Raw genomic sequence first — 27,514 nt, 5'->3', positions numbered from 1 at the left:
TGCCTAAATAATGCAGCAATACAGTGTCACTGTTTTGGAGTTGGTTGTTTGTTTGTTTGGGTTTTATGTGGTTGGTTTTCCATTGTACTTCTGAAAGTACATAGTCATACAAGCCATTCTGTATCCTGCATGGTAAACAAGTGGGAGAATTTCTGGCAGCACACTGTCAGTGTGCACAGGGGGAAGTGACCATGCAAGAAATATTTTTGGTTTTCTTCCTCAGTACCCCTAGATATGAGAGCTACTGTAGCACATCTTGCAACTGTTATGCTGAGCTTTTTGCGGTATGTTTGTATATTTGGGTTATTTTATATATATATATATATTTATATATTTACATATATGTATTGGGGTTGTTCAGCCTGGAGAAGAGAAGGCTCTGGGAACACCTTAGAGCAGTTGCCAGTGCCTAAAGGGGCTACAAGAAAGCTGGAGAGGGGCTTTGGGCAAGGGTCTGTAGGGACAGGCCAAGGGGGAATGCCTTTAACCTGACAGAGGAGAGACTGAGATGAGCTCTTAGGCAGAAGTTCTTCCCTGTGAGGGTGCTGAGGCACTGGCACAGGGTGCCCAGAGAAGCTGTGGCTGCCCCATCCCTGGCAGTGTTCAAGGCCAGGTTGGACTTGGGGCAACCTGACTTAGTGGAAGGTGTCCCATGGTAGGGGGTTGTGACTGGATGAGCTTTAAGGTCCCTTCCAACCCAAACCAGCCTGGGATTCTGTGATTCTGTATTTATTTAAATAAGTACGTGTGTGTGTTTACTTTCCAAAGAGTGCATAAGTGGAATAGAGGTTGTCCTGATGTTAAGTGAGAAGAGTCAATCACAGTACAGACGAGCACAGACCTCTGCTGTGTCTGTGGGCCTGTCCTGTTCCATCTAGGAGCTGTGCTCACCCTTGGCAGGCTGCAGTGTGTGTACATGTCACTGAGTGCTGCTGGGGATGAGGCTGCTTTGGAAATCATTCTTGCTTGCACAAGACATTCTTCGGGCAGAAGAGAGCAGCAGCCTGCCATTTCATTCGGGCAGGGAGTCTACTCGGTGGGTTACCCACATCTGGCTGCCTCTGTCTTGGAGAGCTGTGGAGCAGCAATGGGTGGTGAGACACACGTTGATGGGAGAGGATGGGGAGGCTCTCAGCCCAGTGAGCGTTTAGCACAGGGCCCCAGAGCCGTTGCTTTCTACTTGAACTGAGGTGGTCTGACAGCTGCTGGTTTGAGCAGTCATGTTTCACCTTCAGCCATCTGGAAATAACCTCCCAGGTAGAGCATTTCTCCTTTCCCCTTCTTTGCATTTCAAGTGCAATTCTTTGCTCTAGCAAAGATTTGCCACACCAGAATCTGTAACCACTGGGCTAGGACATAATAAGAAGAGAAGACTTACCTGCACTCATGTCTTGGTGGATCTGCGACCCCAGGTCTGTGAGATCAGTGGCCAGTGCCATTCTCCCTGTGCCTCCCTCCCCCACTCCGCGCTCCTTCCTCCGCCACTTTAGATATCGTCTCCTGACAGGCAGCTGAAGAGCAGTGCATTCATTTTTCTCTAAGGTGGGAGGCTGTAATGAAGAGCTGGGTAACTTGGAGGTCTCAAATTAAGCAGAATGATTGAGAGCACACTGCGTGTATTTCAGAACCAATGTGTCTGGAACCTGAATGGGGAGGGCAAAGGGGGCACTTCTGGTTGGTTTTATGCTGACAAAAACTTTGCATGAAGAACAGTTGAAAGGGCTCAGGAGAATGTGGGGAGGACGGGGGTAGCAACTCCAGTTTAGAACGAGCCAAACCCTTTTGATTTGTGTATAAATGTGTAAAGAGCAGCTGGAGACCCAGTCTGCCCATCTTAAGTCTTGCCCTGGCCAGTCCTGAAGGCACTGTGCTGCTGGCCATCAGGTTGGTCCTCCAGGTGAAATCTGGGGAAGGCATGCACCTTTTGCTAGGGCATCACTCATGACCCGAACACCTGTACAATTCCAAAGGAAAGCAGGATATGAGGAATAATTTTAGCATTTGGAATGAATGTAAGCTGCATTTGGAATATACCAAAGTAGTAAGAGAGATGAAGAAAGTGACTAAAAGTGAGCAGAGATTCCTGGACCCTTAACAAGAAACCGTAGAACACTGTGAAAATAGTGAAACAACCACTGGGTACAGGAAAGAAGTGATCCAAATTACATCCCCATCCATATTTATTCCCCACAAACAACATGGTGCTTTGTGTTGCTCTACCACTGCTGTGCCCTCTTAACCGGCCTGATCCAGAGGTGTCATTACACAAATCACCATCATTCCTTTCTTTATAGGTTGTGTGGTAGTAGAAGTAACTCCCCAACATAATTGAGCGTTATTTAGTACTTTTCTTCTGAGTCATAATAAGAGAGCCATGTGAATGTTTCCTCCCCTACAAGCCTAATGTGGATGTTAACTTTGAAACCTAATTAAGTGCTAAATGTTATGTTAGATACATAATTCTGGTCACCCCTGGCAAGGCAGTGGAGAGAGGGTAGAAGTGAAGACCCTGAGAAAGGAATTTGGAAGTAATAAAGAAAAAAAGCATCAAGTGGAAAAAAGAGAAAAGAGGAGGGGAAACGAACAGAAACTGCAGGAGGAGGGCAGCTTTTGTTACACCAAGCTCACGCCAGATTGGGGTTTGTGCAGCAGTTACGCTGTGTTGTTGGGTGGTTGTGCTGTACAGGCAGCTGCCTTGACTCCAGTCTCCTGGAGACTCAGAGCAGTGTGCGATCCCAGGAATGTATCCAAAGTACAGGGTGGAATCAGGATTGCCTTGTGGCTTCCTTGGAAGAGCAAGGTGTGTGGGTTTACAGAATGGAAATGAGAGATTGGGTTGTCTGCGTTAGATGCCTTGGTCTGGAAAGAATTAACTGCCTTAATTCTGTTAACTTTTAAGAAAGCGGTTAACATCTAATACTCTGTAATGGTAATATGTTGACACTGTCTCTGGTTGCACAACCTTAACTTCACACTGCATGTATTGCATGGAGTTTGCATGCTGGCCAGTCTGCTGTGTGGCAACAGCAAGCACATTCCCATGCTCTTTCTGCAGGGTGCTCAAGTTTTGGCCTTTGTCTTTCTTATGGAGCAAACTCTCAACTTGTGAGCAGCTGGGACATCGCCTCCAGCACCTCCAGGTCATCAGCAGTAACAAGAAGGCTCAAACCCAGACTCAACTCATGAGGTATGGAGTACACAGAAAGACATGCGCATCTTTGCTCTAGCCCTGTCCCCTCTGGGGAGCCCAAACCATGGATGCTGTGCCCACAGATCACTACAGAGTCCTCACTGCACCAGGTCATGCTACCTTCCTTGCTCTAGTCCCTGCTAGTTTCAGATCTTTACACTCTGTTTACATTAATTATACCAGATATGTGCCTTTTTCTCTAGCCTGGGAAAGGCAACTAGGATATTGCCCACAGAAAGCTTATTCTGTACCACGTTTGTAGTGCTTTGCTATGGGTACTCCCACAGGCTCAGTGTTTTCACATGTGCTGCTGTTAACCAAAAACTGCAATCAGTGGCACTTCCCATAAGATTAGGAAGGTTTAAATGCTGCCCACTTCCACCCACTCTTTTGGGGAATTTTTCTTGCAGTAACTGCATAGCAGAGACTCCAACCACAGTAGCAAAGTCAGTGTAACAGAAACAGCAAACACAACACAGAAAGTGAAACAGGGAGAGGCAGAGATCTGAGGCAGATACTGAATGCCCTACAGCCATTACACAGTGAGGCTTGTTCTGTGGGGTTCTCTGATCCTGCAGTAATAAACTCCCAGGGAACACTTAAAATAGATCAGCAGATTTGAAGGCCAAAAGTAACTGTGATTGTTTAGGCTGATTTCCTGAATAATTCACATCGTGGAATTCATTCAGAACCTCTTAGCAGCAAAGGGGCAGTTCAGAAACCCTCCTGGGTCCATGCATGTACCTAGAAACACTATTTATTACATGAACTAGTCATTCCACTAAAGTATACCTCTTGGAAAGCCACCGCATCTCCATGTGGATACTCCCAAGTGCTGTTGGCCCTAGTATTGGTAAATCCCCCCCATGTGTATGTATATACACACTTTGCGTGACATTCTTTTTTGTAGCTTCAATCCCACTCTTTGATGCCCTTACTAAGAAAGAGTTTGTGGCAGACCCTGAGTGGCTCCATGCTTGGCCACTGAAGTAGCAGCACACCACTGAAAGTCAAAAGATCTCTATACTGTGTCCATTCAGTGAATTTTCCTGGTGTCCCTGGGAAGTTAAAGATCCTGTGTAAGTGAACCCAACGATTATCACTGAAGCATGAAACACTCTCCTTCCTTTTTCTCTAACACCCTTTCTCTTCACCCTGCATGCAGGAAAGCCAACATCTTTGTCTCTCTGCTGATTGATGTGGCTCTGGGGATACTACTGATTTCCTGGCTGTATAGAAAGAACCGAATTGGTCACCTTGCTGACACTCTCATCCCTGTGGCTGATGTAAGTCTGGCGAAAACCATTTCTCTTTGACCTGCTGGGGGTACTGACCAGCTCTTGCTTTCTGGGGTAGTGGTCAGGAGGCAATGCCTTAACCCCAAGGGTTTCAGAGAGAGTCCTGTCTGAAGTCATGCAGATTACATCTCCTCAAGAGCAGCGAAATCTTCAAATCAAGCCTGCTGGGGCTGCTGAAAAGAAACACAGCCCTGCTTTGCATGTGCAGTGAATAGTAATTAGATGTTTAACCAGGGCCGCTTCAGCTCCTAAAGTAACAGTTAGGGCTTGGCCAGAGATCTGCAGCTGCAGGTTGGTGCTTATCGAGCCAGAACACTTTTATTCTGGAGTCGACAGGAAGTGTCCTCAAGTTGTTCCTGTAGGGGATTTTGGAGGGTGGAAGAAAACTGTAACCTGGGTTGAGATAAACTGCTTAAAAACCAAACTTGATAAGCTCTGCAGCAGTGCTCATGGAAAGGAATTTTATGGGGAAATCCAAAGGCATGAGCTAGTTGGGGTACAAACACATGAAACCCTGTCTCAGAGCTCTGGTGTGCAGATGATGAAGTAGGAAAAGTTGCCGTGTTCTGTGATTTTCTCAGCCATAGCTCCTCTTGCCCAGTAAGATCCCTCCACATCAGCATAAATTCATGAAGAGCAAGTCTGACTCACACTAGGCTGCTTTTCTAGTGGTTCTTTTAAGGTGCAGTACTCCAATATATCTGTTTAGTGTCAGTACAGAACATATAGTGTACTTGAGAGGCTGGGCACCAGACCACTGATCTGAAGTCAGCTCCGTTTTAAGAGCTTCTGTGTCTTGGGAATACAGTGCAGCCAGTGTTGAGTGCTGCCATGTGGCTGCACAACCTAATCCTTTCTCTGCCCACTTTCTTTTCATTTCTGGGAGCAAAAGTGGATCTTTCCATCGGTTTCTTCCTAGCAGCTGTGAACGTTCTCTCTTTGTTCTTTCTCCAGCTTCTTGGCTGGGAGGGATTTTATTCTGATTAGAGAATTCCAGCAACAATTTATTTTTCCTACTTATGCTATTGTTTTGTTGTTTTTTTGGGGGGGGGAAGAGCTCACATTTCCCTTGATGATGAGCTGCTTGTCTTAACCTTTTAGTTGTACAAGCCATAGATAGGTCTGATAATTCTCATTCATGTTGTGCTTTCACAAGTGTGTATGTGTCCAGCTCAGCTGTGGGTCACGATTATTGCTCCTTTTGTTATTTTTCATGGTGAAACTTCTAAGGATTGCATGTTTCAGGGATTGCTGCTCTTCAGCAGCAGTGGGGGGGGGGGTAGAAAGGACCACAATTCTTGCAATACACTTACTCTTGTATTTGAACTATACACTAAAATTATTTTTCTGAGTCTTATTCCAAAGTCTTTTCCCTTACAGATATTTCAGCAGGAGAAGTTTAAGTTCTCTAGAGCTCTCCCTATGGGATTACTGTGAGTGTCCAGCTCTCAGAAATCTGATTTCTTAACAAATATGTGAGGAAGTGGCTTTTGGCCACGTTCCTGTTTGCACAGGTGGCTCCAGGAGGGGTTCCATCTGTCCACTGTCTCTGGCAGATGGGTGCTCTTCATGCTCAAGGTGTGTCCAATCCCAGCACCTCTCCTGGACAGGCTTCCTTGTGGGAGCTGCTTTTTCAGGTATTTAGCTCATCTGTCACTCAACTCACGCATCATGATGTCAGTTATTTTCACCATGTCTCCTGCACAGACTTCATTCCCTTGCTATCTCTAGGACCTGTTTACTTATTTTCCTGGAAGTGCTAACTCCTCCCTGGTTGTCAGTCAGTGCCTTTCTGCTTCTCCAAGCTTATCAGTTCAGGCCACTTAGAACTTCTCTAACTTTCCAACCTTACTTTTTTCTTTCAAGATTGTGGACATAAAATCATTTGGAGTCCTTTTACTGCCTTTAGTGGGCATTGATTTATATGCATTATGTGCAAACCTTAAAAAAATGCAGATCTGAGTAATCCCAAAATATCCCAGTGACTTCAGCATGTGATGTGCAAGCCAGCACCGCTTCTTTTCCAGGATGACAGCAAAATCTCCCCCTAGCCATGGAGCAGTAGGTTTCCTCTTTGCTGCTGAGTGTCCATCTGGTACGCATTATTCCCATCACTTGGGCTCTCTCAAGTGCTTATGTGTTGCCAAATTCAGTAAGACAGACATTCCTATGTGTGGAATGAGTTACTTTTCCATCCCTAATGCTCCTTCATATTCTGCTTTTGATACGTGCCTGAGATCTGATGGTGGCATTGACCTTACAGCTCTGTATCTGTTAGTAAATAGAACATTATGTATATTGTAAGATCATTATACATTTTAAGGTTATGATATATAACCTTATTTTAACCTTATTGGCTTGATTGATTTTAGTATTGACAAACTAAGCTTTTATAATGTATAACCTCACTGGTTTGATTGATTTTAACATGAGCAGAATAGAATGATAGCTGTGTGGGGACTGGATGCAGTTCTTGTTTTTTTTCCTAGTAGACATCTCTCTGGAAGGAAGCAAATGCAGGTAGGTTATTTTGGCTCTCAACAACTGCCAGGGTCACAAGCTGAGCCTGCTGACGTGAGGATCAGGTCATGTTCCCTACCCAGCATTTGTCATCCCCTGGTACAATGGTTCTCAAATCAGCACTTAGCAATTGTTGCTGATGCGCAAGACACCGCTGAACACAGCTCCCACTTTCACAGCTTGATGAGCTGTGCTGGGCTGACTGTAATAACAAGTTGCTTTTGTCAGTAAATGAGGCAGATGTGATTCAGAACCACCTAGGGAGTCACTGGCAAAGGGCTGTGTGCAGTAGGAAGGACTGAATTTGGGAGCAGGCTTTCAAATCCAAGAATGGAAAATGTGCACCCTCACAACTCCTGTTCTCCTCCTTCCTCTCAATCCCACCAGGCTTCCCAATGATTGTCCTTGGGTTTGCCTTCCGCAGGACAGTCTTCCTTCGAACATACCTGATTCATAGTGCTATATTTGTCTGTTTTCAAAAGAACTGCTTATTAAAAAAATACCCTTCTGGAGAGGGGCTTTGGACAAGGGCCTGTAGGGACAGGACAAGGGGGAATGGCTTTAACCTGACAGAGGGGAGATTGAGATGAGCTCTTAGGCAGAAGCTCTTCCCTGTGAGGGTGCTGAGGCACTGGCACAGGGTGCCCAGAGAAGCTTGAACCTTGGCAGTGTTCAAGGCCAGGTTGGACAGGGCTTGGAGCAACCTCATCTAGTGGAAGGTGTCCCTGCTTATGGCAGGGGGTTGGAACTGGATGAATTTTGAGGTTCCTTCCTTAGAATCGCAAGCCAGTCTGGGATTCTAGGATTCTGTGATAAACCATCTTCTTTTCTTCCTCCTTCACCTCTTTTATCCTTGCTGATGTCTCTTAAGCTGAATCTCTTTGAAACAGTTAAATATTTATCATAGATCCTGCCTCCAGGAGTATTACTGGGGCTTAGAGGTAATTGGATGTAGTATTTTCCTATTCCCACCTGTATCCCACTTGCAGTGCACTTTGTCCTTTTCCGTCCATGTCCCATCAGTATTAGACCCTCTGTATACGGAGACTAGACAGAAGAGCATGACAGTAAAGAAATTATTTCCACAGTGTTCTCATCTGTTAGCTTCAGTCTCCAGTTTGGTAATGTCCTTACATGGCTTTATGAAATGCTTCCTGTTCACTGCATCTTATTTTTTGATACTGGCTTCATGTTCATGATTGCAACAGGAGAACTGGGCTCCCAGTCACCTTTCCTGATTCTGATTGCTATTTATCAGTCCTAAGATATCTGGCAGGAAAACAGCCTGGTTTTCCTGCAAGGTTATGCCTTTGGACTCTGTTTTGAAGTGCCTTGCCCTGCTAAACAAGATCAAGCCAGGGCACCTTCCTGTGCCCTGTCAGGATTCAGTAGCACCTCTGGGACTGGCAGCTCCAGAAGTACTCAGTGCTGAAGCCCAGCCTTGCTGCTTTCAAGCATTTAAATATTTCATTAAAATCCCCAAATGCTTTTTCTAAGTTACCAGTCCAACATGTTAAATATTAAAACCAGTCTATTTATAAAGCAGCATAAGTGGGATTTTCAGAGGTTGAAGCTTTTACTCACAATCCCTGTTCATGTGGGTCAGTGGGAGAGGGCACTTCTCCCAGGTATGTTCCCCAGCTGTTTGCTGGAGGTTCCCACTCTCAGCTACCCCAGTCACAGCCTGGTCAATGGACTTCACCGCTGGTTTCAGCTTCGGTGAGTAGGTTAGGTGCAAACTACCAAGGAACAGAGCTACCACATCTTCTGCCCTGTCCACTGCAAGGGGGACCTCCAGCAGAGGAGTGGGATGGAAAGAGAAAATCAGTAAATACATCAGCCTGGATGAAATCACCAGAAATTGTGAGTCTAAGCCCACAGTGATTTGGGGAAGAGCTATTTTCATCCTCAAATGAGGGATGGAGGTTTATAAGGGAAATAAGGCCTTTTTCTCAGTTATTCAGAGGGTTTCTTCCTTACTGAGATGCTGTGGGTATCTCTCTATCAAGAGACAAGGCAGTAGTAGGCAAGAGCAGTGCTATATAGCATGGTTAGTCTTGCCCAGGACACAACAGGGTTTTGAGAAAGTTTGTTTACATATTAAATACATTTGTATAATTGTGTTTTCTACCCTGCTGTAAACACATAGAGGTTATGATATGACAAGGGGGAATGGCTTTAACCTGACAGAGGGGAGACTGAGATGAGCTCTTAGGCAGAAGTTCTTCCCTGTGAGGGTGCTGAGGCGCTGGCACCGGGTGCCCAGAGAAGCTGTGGCTGCCCCATCCCTGGCAGTGTTCAAGGCCAGGTTGGATGGGGCTTGGAGCAACCTGGTCTGGTGGAAGGTGTCCCTGCCCATGGCAGGGGGGTTGGAACTGGATGATCTTTAAGGTCCCTTCCAGCCCAAAGCAGTCTGGGATTCTATTTGTTTGTAAAAAAAAAGTTTTTTTTTTTGCCCAGGAGTGCACTGCTGTCTTCCACTCTTAAAATCCTGACAGCCTGACCCATAGGTTACCTGCTCAGTTCTGACTTTTCAGCTGACTCTCTAAACAACTTGATTTGGGCACCAGCATTTGCCATCTACTTCAAGAACTCTCATTACGCCAAGAAATCCTACTGGCCACCTACCAGAGATGGCAATAAACTAACACTAGGTTCATATTCCCAGCACTGAGACCATTTAAGCAGTTCAGCTTCCTCTCTGCTGTTACATTTGGATTCAGTAAACAAGCAATAATGGTGCATTTCTGATTTACCTAGTTGTCTGTAAAGTAGTTGTTTGGCCTTTTATTCCCATTGGCTTGAAGGGTGTAGTAAGAACACTCTGGGGGGCAGCATGTGCAGTGCACTGGACATGTTCAGTGCAGCAGCAGTCTTTCATCTCAGTGCATTCCATGTGTTTGTAGCATGTAGCTGAAGAGCTCCAGGACCTACTTCAGTGGCTAATGGGAGCTCCAGCTGGACTGAAAATGAACCGAGCTTTGGACCAGGTTTTGGGACGCTTCTTCCTTTACCACATCCATCTTTGGATAAGTAAGTGCAGTTTAACTTTTCAGCCTCCCTTTTCATCTCTTCCCTCCCGAGTGTTTAATGTTTGCCTAGAGGTGGATAATGAATCAAAATGCACTACTGCAAGTACAGACTTGTCTATGAGTCTTCCTGCTGTGGAAACTCAAGCCAAGGTTGGATTCCCACACAGGGAAGTCATGCATATTAAGTAAAGTGCTTATACTGATGTTTTGCAAGAAGTGCACCTTACAATGGAGCTTGCTTCTCTGTGCCATTAGTGATGAGTGTCCAAGGGAAGGCTTTCAGTCTTATTTAGGCTTTTGTGGTCTCTGCCATATAAGAGGCAGCTGATAGGACTGGGATGAGAAGTGTGCTCCCAGGATGCACATACCAACCTTTGTGCTGCCTTCAGCTTAGTGCAGTTTTCTAATTTCAAGTCCCTCCTTGAAATAATACACCCCTGTTCTCCTTGATAAGCCTCTTGATGGAGTACATTATGATGGACATGTACTTCTTAGTTATTTTACTGATTTACAGTGCTCACCAATCAAGTATCGTCTTGTTTCTATGACTATGCTCCACTTCAGTGATGAAAGAGGCTGTGCCTCCGATCTGGTTTACTTGACAAAAGCCATATGGGGTGGCTTGTGTGGGAACAGCAAAAGGAGAGGGATGGTTGCAGGGAAGGTTGATGTGTGCAGTTAAAAATGTAATTAGGAACCTGAACACAAATCTAGTAGAGTAAATCACATGTGGAACAAGGTGACTCTCTTTGTTTAGCTCCTTTCAAGCTAAACATGTTCTCCCCTTCCTCACAGAGCTGCTCCCCAGAGACAAACCTGGGGTGAAAGAGAGGTTTTGTTGGCCTTCCTAAACAGAAAATGGACCTACAAGAAATATGGAGATGGGCTTTGTAGAAGGGCATGTAGTGACAGGACAAGGAGGAATGGCTTTAACCTGACAGAGGGGAGATTGAGATGAGATCTTAGGCAGAAGTTCTTCCCTGGGAGGGTGGTGAGGCTCTGGCACAGGGTGCCCAGAGAAGCTGTGGCTATGATCTAAAGGAGTTTGCCAGTTTTACTTCCACATTTTCGTAGCTATGATTTCTGGAGCAATGTTCTAGAGCGGGGGGGAGGGGGGTGGAGGGTAAAGAGTCTTTTGAGAATGTTAACAGGAAGTTATCTCAGTCAAATACTGATACTCTGCAATGTTCACTAGGCTACATACACCTGATGTCCCCATTCATTGAGATGATCCTCTGGTATGTGGGTCTGTCAGCTTGTCTGGGCCTGACCATGGCTCTCTGCATTCTTTCCGACATCATTGCACTTCTGACCTTCCACATCTACTGCTTCTATGTCTATGGAGCCAGGTGAGGTGATCTCTCTGATGTGTCTTGGGCTTGTTTGAAGAGAAGTGCCACTGAAGAACCTGCTTGAGTGAGTCAGAGGAGGCCATAGAAATGCTTCCAACCCAAACCAATCTGTGGTTCTGCAAACACTCAGGCCATGTCTTTAATTTGTGGATCATTCACTCCTGGTGCAGTTCTCTTGAATTCAGAGTTTAGCCAGCAATTAATTTATTGCATTCTTTTATGCATGTAGAAATGTGGCCACAGCTGTACAAGCAGCCTTTCAGTTCTTCTGTGTTTAAATATTTATTTGCTGTGGTAGTGACCTGGAAAAATGAAACTATGTGCCAGGCAGAGGACATGAAAGCAGTTCACCCATCCCTTTGAGTCAACCTTATAGCAGTTTCATCCTGCTCAGTAGTTTCCAGGGGAGCTGGAGGAGAGGAGGAGCAAAGGGGAAGCCTTGTACTTCTGGAGAAGCCCTGAAGTCCCTGCCCCTGCCTTGCTTCAGAGGCTCTTGTCTGCATCACGGAGCAGAGATGGCAGGTTTAGTGTCATTGTCTGCTCCTAATTGTATAGAGGGAAAGCATTTTCTCAGCTGGTTGCTTTTCTGTTACCTTGCACCAACTTGTCCATGCTGTGCCTGATGCCCGCTATGGGGAGCCAGGAGTGGACAGCAGTCACCCACACCAATGCAGCCACCACAACACGTTGTGTTCCTGCAGCTGCCAGAAGAATTTGCTGGTTCAGGTGTTGATGAAGCCTGAAATCCCCTTCTGAAACAAAGCACATAGTGAAAGGAGAGCGGGCATGTGTGTGCAGGCAGCCAGGGGGAGGTGGGGCAGGAGCTAAGGCAGGAACACTGCTTGTTGTCATGTCAGGGTGAGTGGGGAGAGTGTGGCCTTAGTCAGAGCCATGGGGCAGGTGTGTACCAGCAACCTGGAGATGTCCTGTGCACCCTCCCACCTGGGGATTAGTGCACAGAGTGGTACCTGCCAGGCTGAGGGCACCCTGCCAGTTCCTTGAAGCAGTTGGTATTCCTCAGACCAGATTCTTCTCTTGGATAAGACTCCTTGCCTCTGCTTTCACAACGCTGGCTTGAAATCTGAGCAGCCTCTGTGCCTTAACTAGCCAGGTTAACCATTGTGGCTTTAATAGCTCAGGCTTTCTCAGTTTCTGTTCTGACCCACAGATTCATAGAATCAAACAGATTGGAAAAGACCTTTAAGATCATCAATCTCCCCTCTGTCACGTTAAAGCCATTCCCCCTTGTCCTGTCCCTACAGGCCCTTGTCCAAAGCCCCTCTCCAGGTTTCTTGCTGAGCCTTCTCTTCTGCAGGCTGACCAAGCCGAGTTCTCAACCGATCTCCAGAGCAGAGGCACTCCAGCCCTCAGAGCATCATTTAGCTGATCTTTTCCCACCCTTAAGGATGTTTGAAGCTGTGGTTTACTAAAGAAGTTGCAGGGGCTCCAGTCCTCAGTGCTGAGGACGCAAAATTGAATTGCATTGACTCAAGTGTGGGGCAAGACCTTCACCACTCCTGCCATGGCAGGGGTGTGAAGCAAAGGGAACAGGGCAGACCTAAACTGCAGAGACAGAGGTGACCTCAGGGGAATAAGCAGCTGCTTCCTTTGCTGTGGGGAGGTGATGGCATGGGGCTGGTCATTGTTGCTGCTTGTAGGGGCCACGCTGGGGAGAGCCTTCCTGCATGGCATGGGGCATGGCATGGCCATTGCCCTCCAGTGGTCCAGGACTGTCTGCAGTAGCCTGCTTTACCCGTGCCAGGGGCAGCAAAACACAGTTGACTGAGCCGTTAGTATTTGATGTGCGTTATTCTTGGCATGATTTCTTTTACTGCCCCAAGTTCTGCAGTGCTGGTAAGCAGGTGGGCACTGGGTGCAGTGATGAGAAGTTTGTGTGGAAGCTCAGTAGCTCTCAGCATTGGTGCTCAGTATCTTCTCTTTGTGCAGGCTCTACTGCCTGAAGATTTACGGCCTGTCATCGCTCTGGCGCTTGTTCCGTGGGAAGAAGTGGAATGTCCTTCGGCAGCGGGTGGATTCCTGCTCCTATGACTTGGACCAGGTACTGCTGCAGCACCGCTGCAGGATGCTGCCCATGGGCAGTACAGTCCTATCCTACCTCAGGTAATGGTGAGACAGGAGCCACAGGAGGCTTTGTGATGCCCAGAATAAGCATATCCCCCAGCACTCTGCATCTGTGGATCTTCATAGAATCTCAGACTGGTTTGGGTTGGAAGGGACCTTAAAGCTCATCCAGTTCCAATCTCCTGCCACGGGGAGGGACACCTTCCACTAGACCAGATTGCTCCAAGCCCAGTCCAACCTGGCCTTGAACACTGCCAAGGATGGGGGCAGCCACAGCTTCTCTGGGCAACCTGTGCCAGTGCCTCAGCACCCTCACAGGGAAGAACTTCTGCCTAAGATCTCATCTCAGTCTCCTCTCTGGCAGGTTAAAGCCATTCCCTACAGGCCCTTGTCCAAAGCCCCTCTCCAGCTTTCTTGTAGCCCATTTAGGCACTGGAAGCTGCTCTAAGGTCTCCCCCTTAAGGAGCCTTCTCTTCTCCAGGCTGAACAAGCGCAGCTCTCTCAGCCTGTCTCCACAGCAGAGCTGCTCCAGCCCTTGCAGCATCTCCGTGGCCTCCTCTGGGCTCACTCCAACAGCTCCATGTTCCTCTTCTGTGGTTGTCCCAGAGCTGAACACAGAGCTTCAGCCAAATGCTCGTGCTCTGCAGCTCTGCAGCAAGCCCTGCACTGCTCTGCCTTTTCAGGGGGCCTAATTCTAGCAGGTGCTGAGCACCTTCAGGCACCCTGGTGAGCTGTGGTGCTGCAGATGCTCACAGCTTGAGCATAGGGGGTGGTTTCTTTGAAGGGAGCAGCGTATAAGTGGAGCCCAGCAGTATTGCCACAGTAACAGACGTGCCACCGTGTCTGTTCAAAGGCCCCATTCCATTCACGTTGTGCTGGAGCCGGGCCCACACGTTCTCCCTTGAGCAGCAGATTTTGCCAAATGCTATGAGCTCTGTTTAATTTCTGAAATTCCAAGTAAGAGTTCAGCAAAGCCTCGATTGCTCCATGCCAGCAGTTGCAAACATCACTAAAATAATACTGTAATATTTGGTGAGTTCCAGGGCCAAAGCCTCTTGCTCCATTCAACCTTCTCACACCACAGTGGAGGAGCTGGTTTTTTGTTTCTTTGGTGATGAAAAGCCAAACTGTGCCAGGAACACTGTTTGCGTCAGTGCTTGGTCCCTGTATTCTTTGAGGAGAATTGGTTTGGCACTTCAGGCTTCATCCTGCTGCTCTGGAGGCCAATGGGAATGATGTTGTTGTCCTGGCTGGGAAGGGACATTCAAGGCAGACCTTTAACAGACTTTTGGAAATGTTAATAAACTGTAGTGGAGTGACAGAGGAAGGAGGAACAACTGTTGGGAAGGGAATGGATTGGGTTGTGATCTATTTTTGGTTACGTGTGTGAAGCCGGGATGTTGATCCACCTCTGTGACATGGCTCTCTGGGTTATTTTCTTTCCTAATATACCATGAGCATGATCTGTTTGTTTGCAGTGCCCTGTGTTCCTGTGGTCTCTGTTCTGGAAGAGGTGACTGAAAACTAAAGAGTCAGATCCCTATTTGTCATAAATATGCATTTCTCCTAGTTGGAATTAGCTAGACTTATGCCAACTGGGCTGTCCCAGAGTAAATAACTCTTTCTGTGGGCAGTGGATCTCATGACACCTACTTTCCTAGGGATTTTTCTCCATCTTCAAAATGATGCTTCCCCCACCCCAGTATCTCCAGCTTTTTTCTCTCTCCCAGTATCCATCATTGAAAGAGGCAGAAGTCCTGCTGCTGACAGTATTTAGCAACCAAATTTTGTCAGCTTTTCACCAGGTATTAAAACAAGGAGGAACAAAAGTACATCTCAGTTCCCCACAAAATACCCTACCAAATTTCTGCTTCTTTGTACCCTTACACACTTGTCTGGTAAAAACTGAGCAATGGCTCTAAAACTCATGGGATAGGGAGTGGGCAAATTTAAGTCTTGTTTCCTAAGGAAGCTGGCCTGAAATAGGAAACTTTGAGTATTGTGTGTAAAGGTAAAAATCAGGATCCAGCTTATTTATCTTTCTAAATATACTCCTATAATAGGGAGCCTTCTAAAAAGGCCCAATGAGAGAAGGAGTACTGAAAATATTCTCCTCCCAGAGGAGGACCACGAGGATGATCAGGGGACTGGAGCACCTTCCATATGAAGACAGGCTGAGAAAGTTGGGGCTGTTCAGCCTGGAGAAGAGAGGGCTGTGTGGAGACCTCATAGCAGCCTTCCAGTATTTGAAGGGGGGGCTATAGGGATGCTGGAGAGGGACTCTTCATTAGGGACTGTAGAGATAGGAGAAGGGGTAACAGGTTAAAACTTAAACAGAGGAAGTTTAAACTGGATATAAGGAGGAAGTTCTTCACTGTAAGGGTGGTGAGGCACTGGAATGGGTTGGCCAAGGAAGCTGTGAATGCTCCATCCCTGATGGTGTTCAAGGCCAGGTTGGACAGAGCCTTGGGTGACATGGTTTAGTGTGAGGTGTCCCTACCCATGGCAGCGGGGTTGGAACTGAATGATCTTAAGGTCCTTTCCAACCCTAACTATTCTATGATTCTAAGGTAACAGCATTATTCACACAGGGAGGAAAAAAACGATGTGAAGGAGCCTTGCAAACTTTTCTTACCTCAGTTTCCTATTCTTCTATTTCTCTTTTATATTATTTTGCCATTGCTCCCTAATAATTGTGTTTCTTTTTTTTCCCTAGTTATTTATTGGCACTTTGCTATTCACAATCCTGCTGTTCCTCCTGCCTACAACTGCACTCTATTATTTGGTGTTTACCCTGGTAAGATTTAACCCTTGAAGTTAATCATATGCTGTCTTCTGAGATCTTAAAATAAGGGTTTCCTTGTCATTTATTGTCATCCACAAAGAGGATATAAATTTGTCTGGGTGTCCCAGGAAGGCTTCTCACACAGCCCACGTAGGCCAAGCAAGTGGAATTCAGGATACGCATTTCTGTTTCTACGAAGGGAATTCCCAGCAAATCCTGGTCAGTGGACAAGCTGTTCTTTCACTTGGAAATCATTAATCCTTCCCATGCCTGGGGTGATGGCCTATCTAGTTTGATCCAGAACTTTCTTTTTTCAGGGAATTAACTGGCTCTATTAAATGCTTTCAGCCAGGCTTTGCTCAGAGGGTTGGGCTTCTTTAGTTTTCTCATCTTCCCCCAGTATGACTGCCCCTCTCTGAGGCCTGCCAGAGCAAAATTTTCCACAGACAGTGGCCATCACATGGTTTCAAAGCCCTTTTTTGGGCCCTCTCTTTTCAGATGAGCTTGGCAGCAAAAGTAAATGCAGTCTGACAAAAGGAGGTGCTTTACTTAGGGGACAGAGCACACTGAGCAGGAAGCTAATTTCTGGCTGCTGTGCTCTTGCTTAGATGCTCTACATGGGATTTCTTCAGGCAGAAATAAGCTGCTTCAGTTCAGTGTTGGAGAGAGAATTTACATTCACTGGCACACAGTGATGGAGGTGACTAGTAATAGAAGCCTGAATTCTCCCTTTCAGACTATGACCATTGGAAGCTGATTAGCTCTCCGGTCCTTGCAAGTCACAGCCTCTACAGCCATACGAGCTTTGTTCCAGTTAAACCCTTCAGCTAAGATTGTCAAGGAACCTTGTGCAGGATCTGGCTGCCCAGCACTTCCAGACATCTGACCTACTTTGGGAGGCTTTTGCTTACCACAGGACATTTATCTTAGCATTCAACAATGTCAGATTGCACATGAGCTTGTGAATTTCATAGAATCATAGAATGGTTTGGGTGGGAAGGGAACTTAAATCTCATCCAGTTCCAACCCCCTGCCGTGAGCAGGGACACCTTCTACTAGACCAGGTTACTCCAAACCCCATCCAACTTGGCCTTGAATGCTGACAGGGATGGAGCAGCCACAGCTTCTCTGGGCAGCCTGTACCAGCGCCTCAGCACCTTCACAGGGAAGAATTTCTTCCTTATGTCTAATCTAAACTTCCCCTGTTTAAGTTTAAACCCATTACCCCTTGTCCTATCGCTATAGTCCCTAATGAAGAGTCCCTCTCCAGCATCCAATTTGCAACTGCTTCATCTTCTGTTTGTCCCAGAGTTTCTTACTAAACTGTTTCTCTGCAGCTCCGTTTGCTGGTGGTGATTGTGCAAGGCTTCATCTACTTGCTGGTGAACCTGATTGACTCTCTGCCTCTTTATTCAATCCTCCTTCGGCTCTGCAGACCCTACAGGCTCGCAGGTAAGTCCTTCAGCACTGCACATGCAGAACTTCAACATCCAAACAAGCACGGTATAAATGAGTTCATCTTTTAACTCCAGTTCTAGAGTAGTGGGTCAGGTTAAAGTTCTGAGGTTAAACATGCTGTTTATCTTGGGGTTTGGGCTCTGAAACAAGCCAAATTACAAAACCACTTGGAAAATCTGCTGTTTCAGAGGGCTGAATCTACGGTGGCTGTGAATCAGTGGAACAGCTTCAGCACTGTGCTGGCTTGACTAACAGAAGTCCTGAGCTGAGGGGTTTGGATTAACTTCAGAGCTCTTTACAGATTTCAGATAATTGTTCTCTCTTTGGTTCTAATCTGTCACTGTTTTGAAACCAGTAATTTTTTTTCCACTTTTGGTAAACATCAACCATGGTTGCCATCAGAGTAAAGGGTCCTTTTTGAATGGGTTTAACTGGTTAATTTCGTGAAATTCAAGCACTGTATTATTATCTCACGTCCATTTAAAGAGCATGAAGCAAGAATTTAAAATCAGAGAGTTTGACCATCACTAAATACAGACTAGTCAGAGAAGTTCCAGGCTTGATGTTCATGGAATAGCTGAGCCATGTTACTAGTTCTGTTGCTTTTCCATGTGTGCCTTCAGCAGGTTCCTATGAATTTCCTGGCAGAAACTTCTTAACCCTTCAGGGCTGTCTTGGAGAAAAGGAAATGCTGCTGATGACAACTGTCTCATTAAGCAGCAGGTTGTAGGGTAGAAGGAAGTCTTGTTGCCACTGAGAGATGTAAGGCCGTATATTCCCATCGGTCTTAGATCAGCCAGCTACCTACTGCAGGGTAGTAAGCCTCCAGCCAGACAAAGGATTGTCTTCTCAGTTGAGTTTGTTGCCTGACTTACTTTCTTTGTTGGTTCCTCGAGCATCTGAAGGGAGAACACTGCAGGAGGAGGAGGCATCTCTTGAGAATGTCTGCAGCCTGTGTTCCTGCCCCAGAAACATGCCATTGCAGTGGTAACAGATGGAACAGTTGAATCACATTCAAAGGACTTTAGAGAGTGCACATCACTTGATGTCCTCACTGCGTAGGTTTTGCCTCCCTGTTCGGACTCAGAACTTGAATCAGTCATGCTCTGGCATATGTTATGGCAGCTGATTTTACAGGCACTCTTAAGATGGTTCTGCTGACATGAATGGATAGTTTTTCCCAGCAGCAAGGGGTTACTGCAGTGTTTAAGTTCAACTCAAGTCAGCCATGGCATGTGGCCTCCAAGTTCTTTGAGTCCGTTTCTGAATTGACAAAATTACATTGCTGAAGCCTGGGCCAGGACAGGTGAATGATCAATCCACACGCCAGAAACAAAATCCACGCTTTCTTTCCACACATGTGACGTGAAATACTTTGGACTTTAAAAAGCCTTTTGTACATATATCAAAGCCGATGTCCTCTCTGCAAGAGTTCTGAGCTGCACAGCTCAAGGGATGGCACCCTGTTTAGGATGGGTACACGGTGGTGTTGATTCATAGTGTGAAGTAAGGTGTAGCAGTAAGGTTCAGGGGTTTCAAGCTCTGCCCACACACAAGTTACCAACATGCTGTTTGATCACAAAGAGGTCAGTTCATTTTCTCTGTACTTCTCTTTCCCAATAGTCACATCACAGATTTGGGGGCCAGTTTTGTCATGGTTCTGTAGGACCTGTCCTGGTGGTGTCTCCATGATTACTGAGTCCAAACAACCAGTGAGCTTGCTTTAGTGCACTGACAGGTGAAACAAAGCAAATTGGTTCATGTCCTGACCTCTCCTGTGTACAGAAGAAGCATAACCCTGAGCTCTGGAGTTGGATGGCGATCATGGAATAGTTCAGGACTCCTCTCTTAGAGGGATCTGCAGTAGACTGAGCTTTCCTGTTTTCTCTGTGCAGACTCCTGAGCTTTGTAGTAATCCACAGGTCATTCTAAACTAAATTTGTAGCCTTTTTGTGCATGTATTTTCTTAGACGTTTAAGACTCTTGAACAATTAAATAATCTAAGAGATTGTTGGCTTGCAGATCTAGAAGGGAAGTGTGTGGCCTTGACAGAAGCAAGGTTTTCTGCTCTGATGGACCTGAAACTTCAGTGCCCACTTGTTTCTGTCTCTCATTGACACACTACCTGCCTGAAGAGTAGCTGCTGGAATGAGTTAGACACTTCTTCTTAGCCAAAACTCAATGAATCACCTTCAACACTTTTTATCATCCAGCACATTTACTTACTGAGACCCAGGGCACTCAAACATCTTTCTGAAGCCACTGTGGAAGCCCATGTTTCAATATGGTGCAGCAGAATGCAGATAAATTCTTCCTCTCTTATACAGAAAACACTTTTATGATGTGGGGAGAGGGTTTAAACCAGTTCTCTCTGCTAGACAAGAGCATTCTCTCCCAGGAGTAAACTGTATGGTTTTAATTAATTCAAAGCTTGAAGAAAATGATAAGAAGTTTCGGCTTTGAATATGGAAGGGTAACATAGATACTATAACAATGGGGCTCACACAGAGTTTTGTTTCTATGTGTACTCCTGAGCCACTGTTTGATCTGGTGCAGATCACTTTATTACTCTTGCCTCATCATCTTACCTGTAGAAAGGAATAATAGGGACACATTGGCTGGTTCGGGTTTGAAGAAGATGGATTGGTTTTACTTCTATGAAGGAATTTGAGACCTTGCAAAGCAAAATGCCTCTCAAGTCTTAGTTGTTACCTTTGTTTGAAACACTGTGTTAAATGTTCATGTGCTCTATATCACTGCTGGAATCCAAAGCTTTCCTATTTATCTTTACAGTGTTGGGAATATAGGAAATCCAAGAGGAAATATAAATGTGATGTTGATGGGGTTGTTAGCATGTTAAAAACATCTGAATGCTGGGATTAATAGTGATTGCTTTGAGCTGTTTTTAATGCCTCTAGGCCATTCCTTTCCTCCCTCAGTCTGAAAGAGGGAGAGATTTGCACATGTGCTGTAGCTGCATGAGCACAAGTTCGAGGCGAGTTCTCTGCCTTCTGTTTATGTGGAGTCCCCATTCGTATAGAAGTTCAGGAAAAGAGAAAGGTTTTTCCAGTCCCTTTGTCATCATTAGGCCTGGCTGGCTGATTTCTAGGCTTTGTTCTAGCTTTAGGACTGTGTTTTCAAGCTGCTTTTAATGGAGAAACACATAATTTGTCTTGCTTAAAACCACTATAAAGAGGATCTCTGCTTCCTGCTGAAAATTGTGTAAGGGTTCACAAATCAAGAGAGGCTGAAGGCTCCATTTCTAGGAAATCAGTGCTCAGCCAGCAGAGCTGAGCAGCAAATGGCATGATCTTTCCCCCCATGGATTTGGTTTCCTTGTTTTGTTTCATTTCAGCTGGTGTGAAGTTCAGAGTCCTGGAGCAGCAGGATGGAAAACCTCTTCGCCTCCTTATGCAGGTAAGCCACGTGTACCCATGTGCCATTCCCTGCTGCAGGCTTCACTCAGACCATCCCCAAGGTTCTTCTCCCTTCTGTAGCAGTTCTGAAACTGGCCCCACTGAAAGGCCGCACTTAAATATTTCAGCTGTAAAATGTTGAAACAAGGGAAATACATTTCATATTGCAATGACTGGCTGCTGCTTTCTAACACCCTGCTTGAGACCTTAGTTTAGAGAGTCCTGCATGATGTGAAAGGAGATCTAAATGGGAGACATGGTACTCTGTTACTGCTGGAATTAAGATTTCTTGTAGTTATCACCTTCCTTCCTGGCTCTGTGCAGTTTCATCTTAATAATTGCTGAACACTGAGAGAAGCAAAAGGCAGCAGCTAAGCCATGCAGAATAAAGGACCAGTAAAAGGTCTTCCCCTCCAGATGTGCATAAAGGCCTTAGCTGCTCTGTGATGCTGGCAGGATGAGTGCCTGGGTGAGACAAGAGAGGAAAGGGCCTCCTGTTGTTTTCCTTAGCTGCTCTGGCAAGAAGCATGGGGAAAGCTTACCTGTGCTTTTGTAACCTCCCATTTCCACACTCTATCACCAGAGATGCTAAAGGAAAGAAATGATGTGATGGCAGCAGTGAAATTCTCATTGTGAGGTTCCATTTCCTGACTTTGCACAATACAACAGGGTCACTGTTCTTGCTCTTTGCATCCCAGGAAGAGAGGCTGCAAGGGGTGTATAGAATTTATAGCTGGGGTGTGTGTGGGAAGGAATTAACTGTTCCCAGTTCTTTATCTTTCTCCATCCCCCGTCCAGCCCTGTTTCAGCAGAGGTCAGGTTAGCATGGAAGGAGCACACCAGCTAGCAGCAATTCAAAAGGGAATTCCTTCAACAGATGTCTTCTAGGGCAAAATGAGCGTTTCCCAAGCACGTTGTCTTCCCAGTTCCTGTCTTTGGGCGGGGTAGTGGTATGAGAACCAAAATCTGCCATCCTCCATGGCCAAAAGACTCCAGAAAAAGGAAAGCAGACACCAAAGACGAGGCACAGGAGCTGCTGAGCAGAAAATTTGGCTTCTGTGTTTGTGAAATGAGGTGGGTAGCTTTTCCAGAGGAAAAAGATCACAGCTTAGAGAGCAGAGACAGTGAGTCATAGGAACATGATGAATTTCCTTTGGACCACTGCAGAAAGATCCATTTGCTATCTAGAATATAGCATAAGTCATCATCTTAAGAGGTGAAGTGCTTTAGTGGATGCCTCTCTAGGCCTTCTGTTCAAATAATAATGAGCAGAGAGTCAGTAAAGGCACTTTATTCTCTCTTTGTGCTGGTAAAAATGAAAAATGGGTTTGTGTCAGAAACGCTGCTGAACTTTCTCATGGGTCTTGTGAGAGGACAAACTAAAGAGCCTATTTTTAAATGATAGGCTAAAATTCTTATTTCTGGTACATGATGATGTTCCTCTCTAGAAGTTTTGCAGTGGCTTTGTCCCCTGCCCATATGGTGGCTCTCTGGAGCCATGCTTGATGGCAGGAAGGCTGTTTGCATGGAACTGTTTACTCACACTTGCAAAGCCCTGCAGCAACAGGTGAGGGATGAAATGGCAGATCATAAGGTGCACTGGAAGCTGCGGACCCAACCCTACATGCAAGCGGTTCAGGACATTGGTTGCTCGACATTGACCCAGGAGATGACAGTCTTGTTCGGAAACATCCTGAATGTCCAAGCAGCCTTTTTTCCAACCAGATTTGCCTATCCCACATTGCCCTTTTAGTCATCATCGCGCTTGTAGTAAGTATGGGTAAAGCCCTTCCCAAATCTTCGTTCATGAAGTTAAGCCATCAATGTCCCAAATGATTCAAGCTATAGGTGACTGATACATTCACAACTGTCTTTTGTGTGCTGGTAATGGATTAGAAATCATTAATGCTTGTTTTGAGGCAGAAGATGATATTTCCTTTCCAAGTGCTCCTTCATTTTCTCCAGGAAGTCTTCCATAGCTCAGTATTCTCAGTAGTGTTTAAAATCATTTATTTTGGTGTGCAAGAAGAAGAATGCCTGGCAATGTGTCTCAAGTGAACTGATAGCCCAGTGAGAAGACATGACGAGTTTGAGTCATCTATAATACCTTTTGCTAGATTCTTCAGCAGTTGCTTTGAAAGTGAAGGAGGAAGGGCAAAGGGAACAGCTCCATTATAGAACCAAGGATGTCTATTATATCAGGGTTATATTATGGCTTTGGACTATAGAAATGGCATAAAATAAATTGATATTGCCACTTGGCTCATAAATGGTTGCTTTTTGTGGTGCCTATTTGTTTGCATTTATAATGGGGGATGCAGACATGTACATTGTGCTGGGTATAAAACCATCTCTTGTTACTTCTCTGTTGGCAACAGTATCACCACTCTGCCTTGAGATGGTTTTCAAGGCGAAATGTTGTGTCCAAACCTTCCAGGCCACGTAGCTGATAGTTAAAGAAACACATACTGTGTATCTCCCTTGTAGAGCAGCAGTTCCTATCCTTCCCCAGCATGTTTGCACTTAAAACATCCTGGTTTGCCTACAGCTGAGGAAACAGGCAGAAATAGTTACTCAGATTTTACTGTTGTTTGGTTTAGGGACAAGTTTCTTTGGTCTTTTTCTGTTTTTTCTATTCTTATTTTTTGGTGCTACCTCTCTATGACCACAATGCATGAAGTCAATTGCAGTCACGCAGAATGTCCCATAATGACATCCATAATGTTCTAATGACATCTTTACTTCATCACCCTTCCCCAGAGCTCTGCCTTTGTGGGCTCTCTGAGTTCATCCCCTTGCTCCATGAGCACCAGATGGCTGGAGCAAGCTGGCGGCACAAGCAAACTCCCAGAAAACTGGTTTCTCTTCAGTGGACAGAAGAAATATTCAGCTATTGCCAAAGTAGTGACTGTCTGCCTGGATTTTGCTGTCTCTCTTTCCTTTTTGTGGCTGGATTTTCTACTGTGAATTATAGACTTCTTTCACACAGCTGCTTGGTTGGGTCCAGCATAGCTGGGCCCTTTCACTAGAGGAGGATGTCCTTCGATTTCTCCTCCCTGTCCAGGCTTCCTCTAGCACTGTAAGTCTCACTTTGGCATCTCTCATGGTCTGTTTTCTGCAACCCACCATTTCTGTGTAATCTGTTTACTTTTTTGGAGACAGTCTATTGGTGTGCATCCTTTTCATGCATCAGATGTTGGCCAGACTGGCTCAATCCTCTGGACTACCCTGAAGTGCTCCACTGGAGTATTTTCCCACATCTGATGTGCTTCTGTCTCCCCTTGTCTAGGTAACACGTCTGCCTGCCTCCCCAGCTTCTGAAGGTCAATATGGCAACTTTGTGATGATAATCAGAGGCCATGGGGGTTTGTAGGCAGACACTCCAGACATAGTCATTCTTGGGTTGGCGGTTGACATCAAATTTAAGATTAAGTCAGTCAAGGAGCCTTAAAGTGGCATTGCATGGTATGGATCCTGTCTGCTTGGACTCCATTCCATGGGGAGGATATATGGTGATACCAGGGGTAACTTAAAGCATAGCTGTGGGCTGAGAGCACATTGAAACCGTAGGTTCGTAAGAGCTATGGCTTAACTGGCATGTTCTAGAGGAGTTCCTAAGAGTTATGGTGCACCCCAGTGGAGCATTGCTGCTGGTGGGGGGAAGTCTCCATCCCTCCACCTTCTGCAACCTCCTAACTCAAAAAGTGACAGTTCTGCTCCCTCCTGTAATGAGCATCACTCCCAAATCCTGCTACTGCTCATGCCTGCTTCTCTGCTGGAAAATTATTCCAATAATACTCCTTTGCCAAACTTTATTTGTTCATGTTTCAGGATGCTGTACAAGGCTATACAGCTTTAGTTAGAGAGGGATTCTTACACTTTGATAGTAGCAGTATTGATGTTTTAAGAGGCCAGTGCTACACAAAAGTTACACTTGCCCTCATCAGCTGCCTGTGTATCGTACTACAACACATTCTCACTGCTGATACCCCTCTTCCTTCTCCTTGCAGATCAACCCTCTGTCATATGGCAGCGTGGTACAGACATACAGGCTGCCAACCTACAGCTGTTACCCCAAGGATTCCTGGACATCTCTCTGCAAGAAGCTGTTCCTTGGAGAGCTCATCTACCCTTGGAAACACAAAGGAGAGAAGCAGGACTAAAGACAGCAAAAGAGCTTGAGACACATGGTCAGACAAAGAAATTGAATCCTAATGCTTTTGGACCAAAGGCATCTCAGAGCCAGCAACTGCTACATCCCCTTAATTAGACTTTGGTAACCTGGAGGGGCTAAGGTTTTAAAGTCAGGTATTTTTAGATGTTATTTTTCAATTTTGCTTTTCTGCTACAGTGTGTTCATGTCATATGGTAATGCTTATTTTTGAAGCAAAAGGTTAACCCATCACAGAACCAGCATTCGTTGTCTTCGAGGAGGTACCTCCCGAGCAGGGTGATGATGTGTGTATTCTTCCATGTAAGCTCATGGGGCCATATTAAAACAGCTGGTTGGGTGGTTCAAAGCCACAACTCCGAAGTGCATTCTGCCAGAAGGCATTTTGGGTCATTTTATACTCCAGCCTTCAAGCCCGCTAATCAAACCTGAGATGGTGGATCAGCTTGTAGAGTCACACACTGAAAACTGCACAGCAGCATTACCTGGGTTCATGGATATTTATTCTTTTCTTTTTGGGTGGGCTTGGATTCATCCCCTTTGCAGCACCAGAGGAGGTGTCAAGCATAGAAACAGCAGGGCTGGAGGCTCAGAAACAGATTCCTGTGTGTTTGTGCATGTATGGTCTCATCTACTTTTATTCAAAAGCAAATAGTGGTTTGGGGTGAGATGAATCCTGAGCTGTCACCAGAACTGAAGAGCAGAGCACACAGCCTCAGCTCCCAGGCTGCCCAGGCTTTATATGGTAGTGAGCTGTGGTATCTGGGAGCTTTGGGCTCTGGCAGGTTGCAATGTAAGGCAAACACAACTTTGCTGGGCCCAGCTCTGGCTGGTGGGTCTGCTGGAGCAGCAGCACAACCAGCTCAGGGAAGTGTGTGCTGCACATCCTTACAGGGTCAGAACATCCCCTGCTTCTCAGATGAAAGCCTTGCCCTGTGGTGCCTCATCTTCTTCACTTTGAAGTCCAGGAGCTTTTAAAGTTATCTCAGATATGAGGCATTTGAAGGTACTTCCTTCCCTGAAACTACAGACACATTTCTCTTAGGAGAGTTTTCCTGCTTTGGATACTATCTATCACCACAATGCAGCTGGGCTCAGCTTTCCCTTGTCCCGGTCTTGTGTGCTCATTTTGAGGGGAATCTTCTATTCCCTGTCCTGGGAGAGTGTGAGGTCCCACTGCATACATTGTTGTGTAGACAGTTCCATATAGTCATTACCCAAAAGTAGACTTTCACAGGTCTGCAGCTCCTCTTGTCCCAACTGAAACAACAATGTGGTATCACTGTACCTGCTGCTGCTTTGCACACCAACATTGGCTGCATTAACCGGCAGGTGAGATGGGTGCTGGATCCTGCCCCCTTTCCTCTGTCTGCCCAAGGAGCCAAGGATAGAGAAAGAAGAGAAGGATGTGCTGTGGCTGCAGTGCTCAGCCCCACAGGGTGACCTGTGCAGTCCTGCGTGAGTGGGTGGAGGAGGGCAAGGAGCCACAGCAAGGTGCCCTGGGCTTTAGGAGTCAGCACTTCTACTGGCAGGATAAGAGTTTCCTACCCCATCCCCATGCCTCATCTCTGTACTTGAAGCTGTCACAGAGGGGAAAGCGTTATAGCCCAGCCAGTTTTAGACATCCCTGGTTCATGTGTAGCTGATTAAAGCCTGTCATGGTATGGCTACTGCCTCTTCAGTCTGGCTTGATCAGGAGAGAATGAAGCTCTGTAGACAGGTGCTTGGTGTTAGCAGGCAAACACACGAGCTGCAAAGATCTTGGAGTTTTCTTAAGGACATCATGAAGGAAGCAGTATTACCTGGGCACTGCTAGCCAAAGAGGATCCTAGAATCCCAGACTGGTTTAGGTTGGAAGAGATGTTAAAGCTCATCCAGTCCCAACCCCCTGCCACAAGCAGGGACACTTTCCACTAAACCAGGTTGCTCCAAGTCGTGTCCAGCCTGGCCTTGAACACTGCCAGGGATGGGGCAGCCACAGCTTCTCTGGACAACCTGTGCCAGCACCTCAGCACCTTCTGCCTCAGATCTCAGTCTCCCCTCCCATTACCCTGGTTCAGGAAAGAAGGGCACACCACTGAAAACAGCCAGGGTGGCAGAAGCTCCTTCCCCCCTCCCCATCTGCCACTGCAGGCTCTGATGGGACATCCCTGGCTGCAGAAACTGGAGAGATCTTTGTCCTTAGTGATCAAGCGCTTAAAACTCCTGTA

At 46.1% G+C, this 27,514-nt stretch overlaps 1 protein-coding gene across 7 annotated transcripts in view; it reads left to right on the top strand.

The window, feature by feature from the left end:
• Nucleotides 1-25,534, top strand: part of PIGQ (phosphatidylinositol glycan anchor biosynthesis class Q) — a 32,669-nt gene extending 7,135 nt beyond the window's left edge. For 6 of the 7 annotated variants that reach the window (XM_061473856.1, XM_061473855.1, XM_061473858.1 and 3 more), the window contains 9 exons: nucleotides 3,056-3,187; nucleotides 4,356-4,476; nucleotides 9,915-10,041; nucleotides 11,236-11,389; nucleotides 13,340-13,451; nucleotides 16,191-16,271; nucleotides 17,597-17,711; nucleotides 21,073-21,134; nucleotides 25,144-25,534. In XM_061473856.1, the coding sequence (XP_061329840.1) occupies nucleotides 3,056-3,187; nucleotides 4,356-4,476; nucleotides 9,915-10,041; nucleotides 11,236-11,389; nucleotides 13,340-13,451; nucleotides 16,191-16,271; nucleotides 17,597-17,711; nucleotides 21,073-21,134; nucleotides 25,144-25,296 (1,057 nt within the window). In that variant the 3' untranslated portion in view covers nucleotides 25,297-25,534. Of the gene's footprint in view, nucleotides 1-3,055; nucleotides 3,188-4,355; nucleotides 4,477-9,914; nucleotides 10,042-11,235; nucleotides 11,390-13,339; nucleotides 13,514-16,190; nucleotides 16,272-17,596; nucleotides 17,712-21,072; nucleotides 21,135-25,143 lie in introns of those variants that run through there. The other variant, XR_009746971.1, reaches the window with a different exon arrangement.
• Nucleotides 25,535-27,514: the final 1,980 nt, after the last annotated feature.

The sequence above is a fragment of the Pezoporus flaviventris genome, unplaced genomic scaffold, assembly GCF_033815535.1.
Source record: "Pezoporus flaviventris isolate CSIRO_AGI_PZ_B2104156 unplaced genomic scaffold, CSIRO_AGI_Pfla_v1 ptg000078l, whole genome shotgun sequence".
Lineage (NCBI taxonomy): Eukaryota > Metazoa > Chordata > Aves > Psittaciformes > Psittacidae > Pezoporus > Pezoporus flaviventris.
The sequence above is the reverse complement of the archived record's forward strand: the minus strand, read 5'-3'. Positions and strand labels throughout refer to the sequence as shown.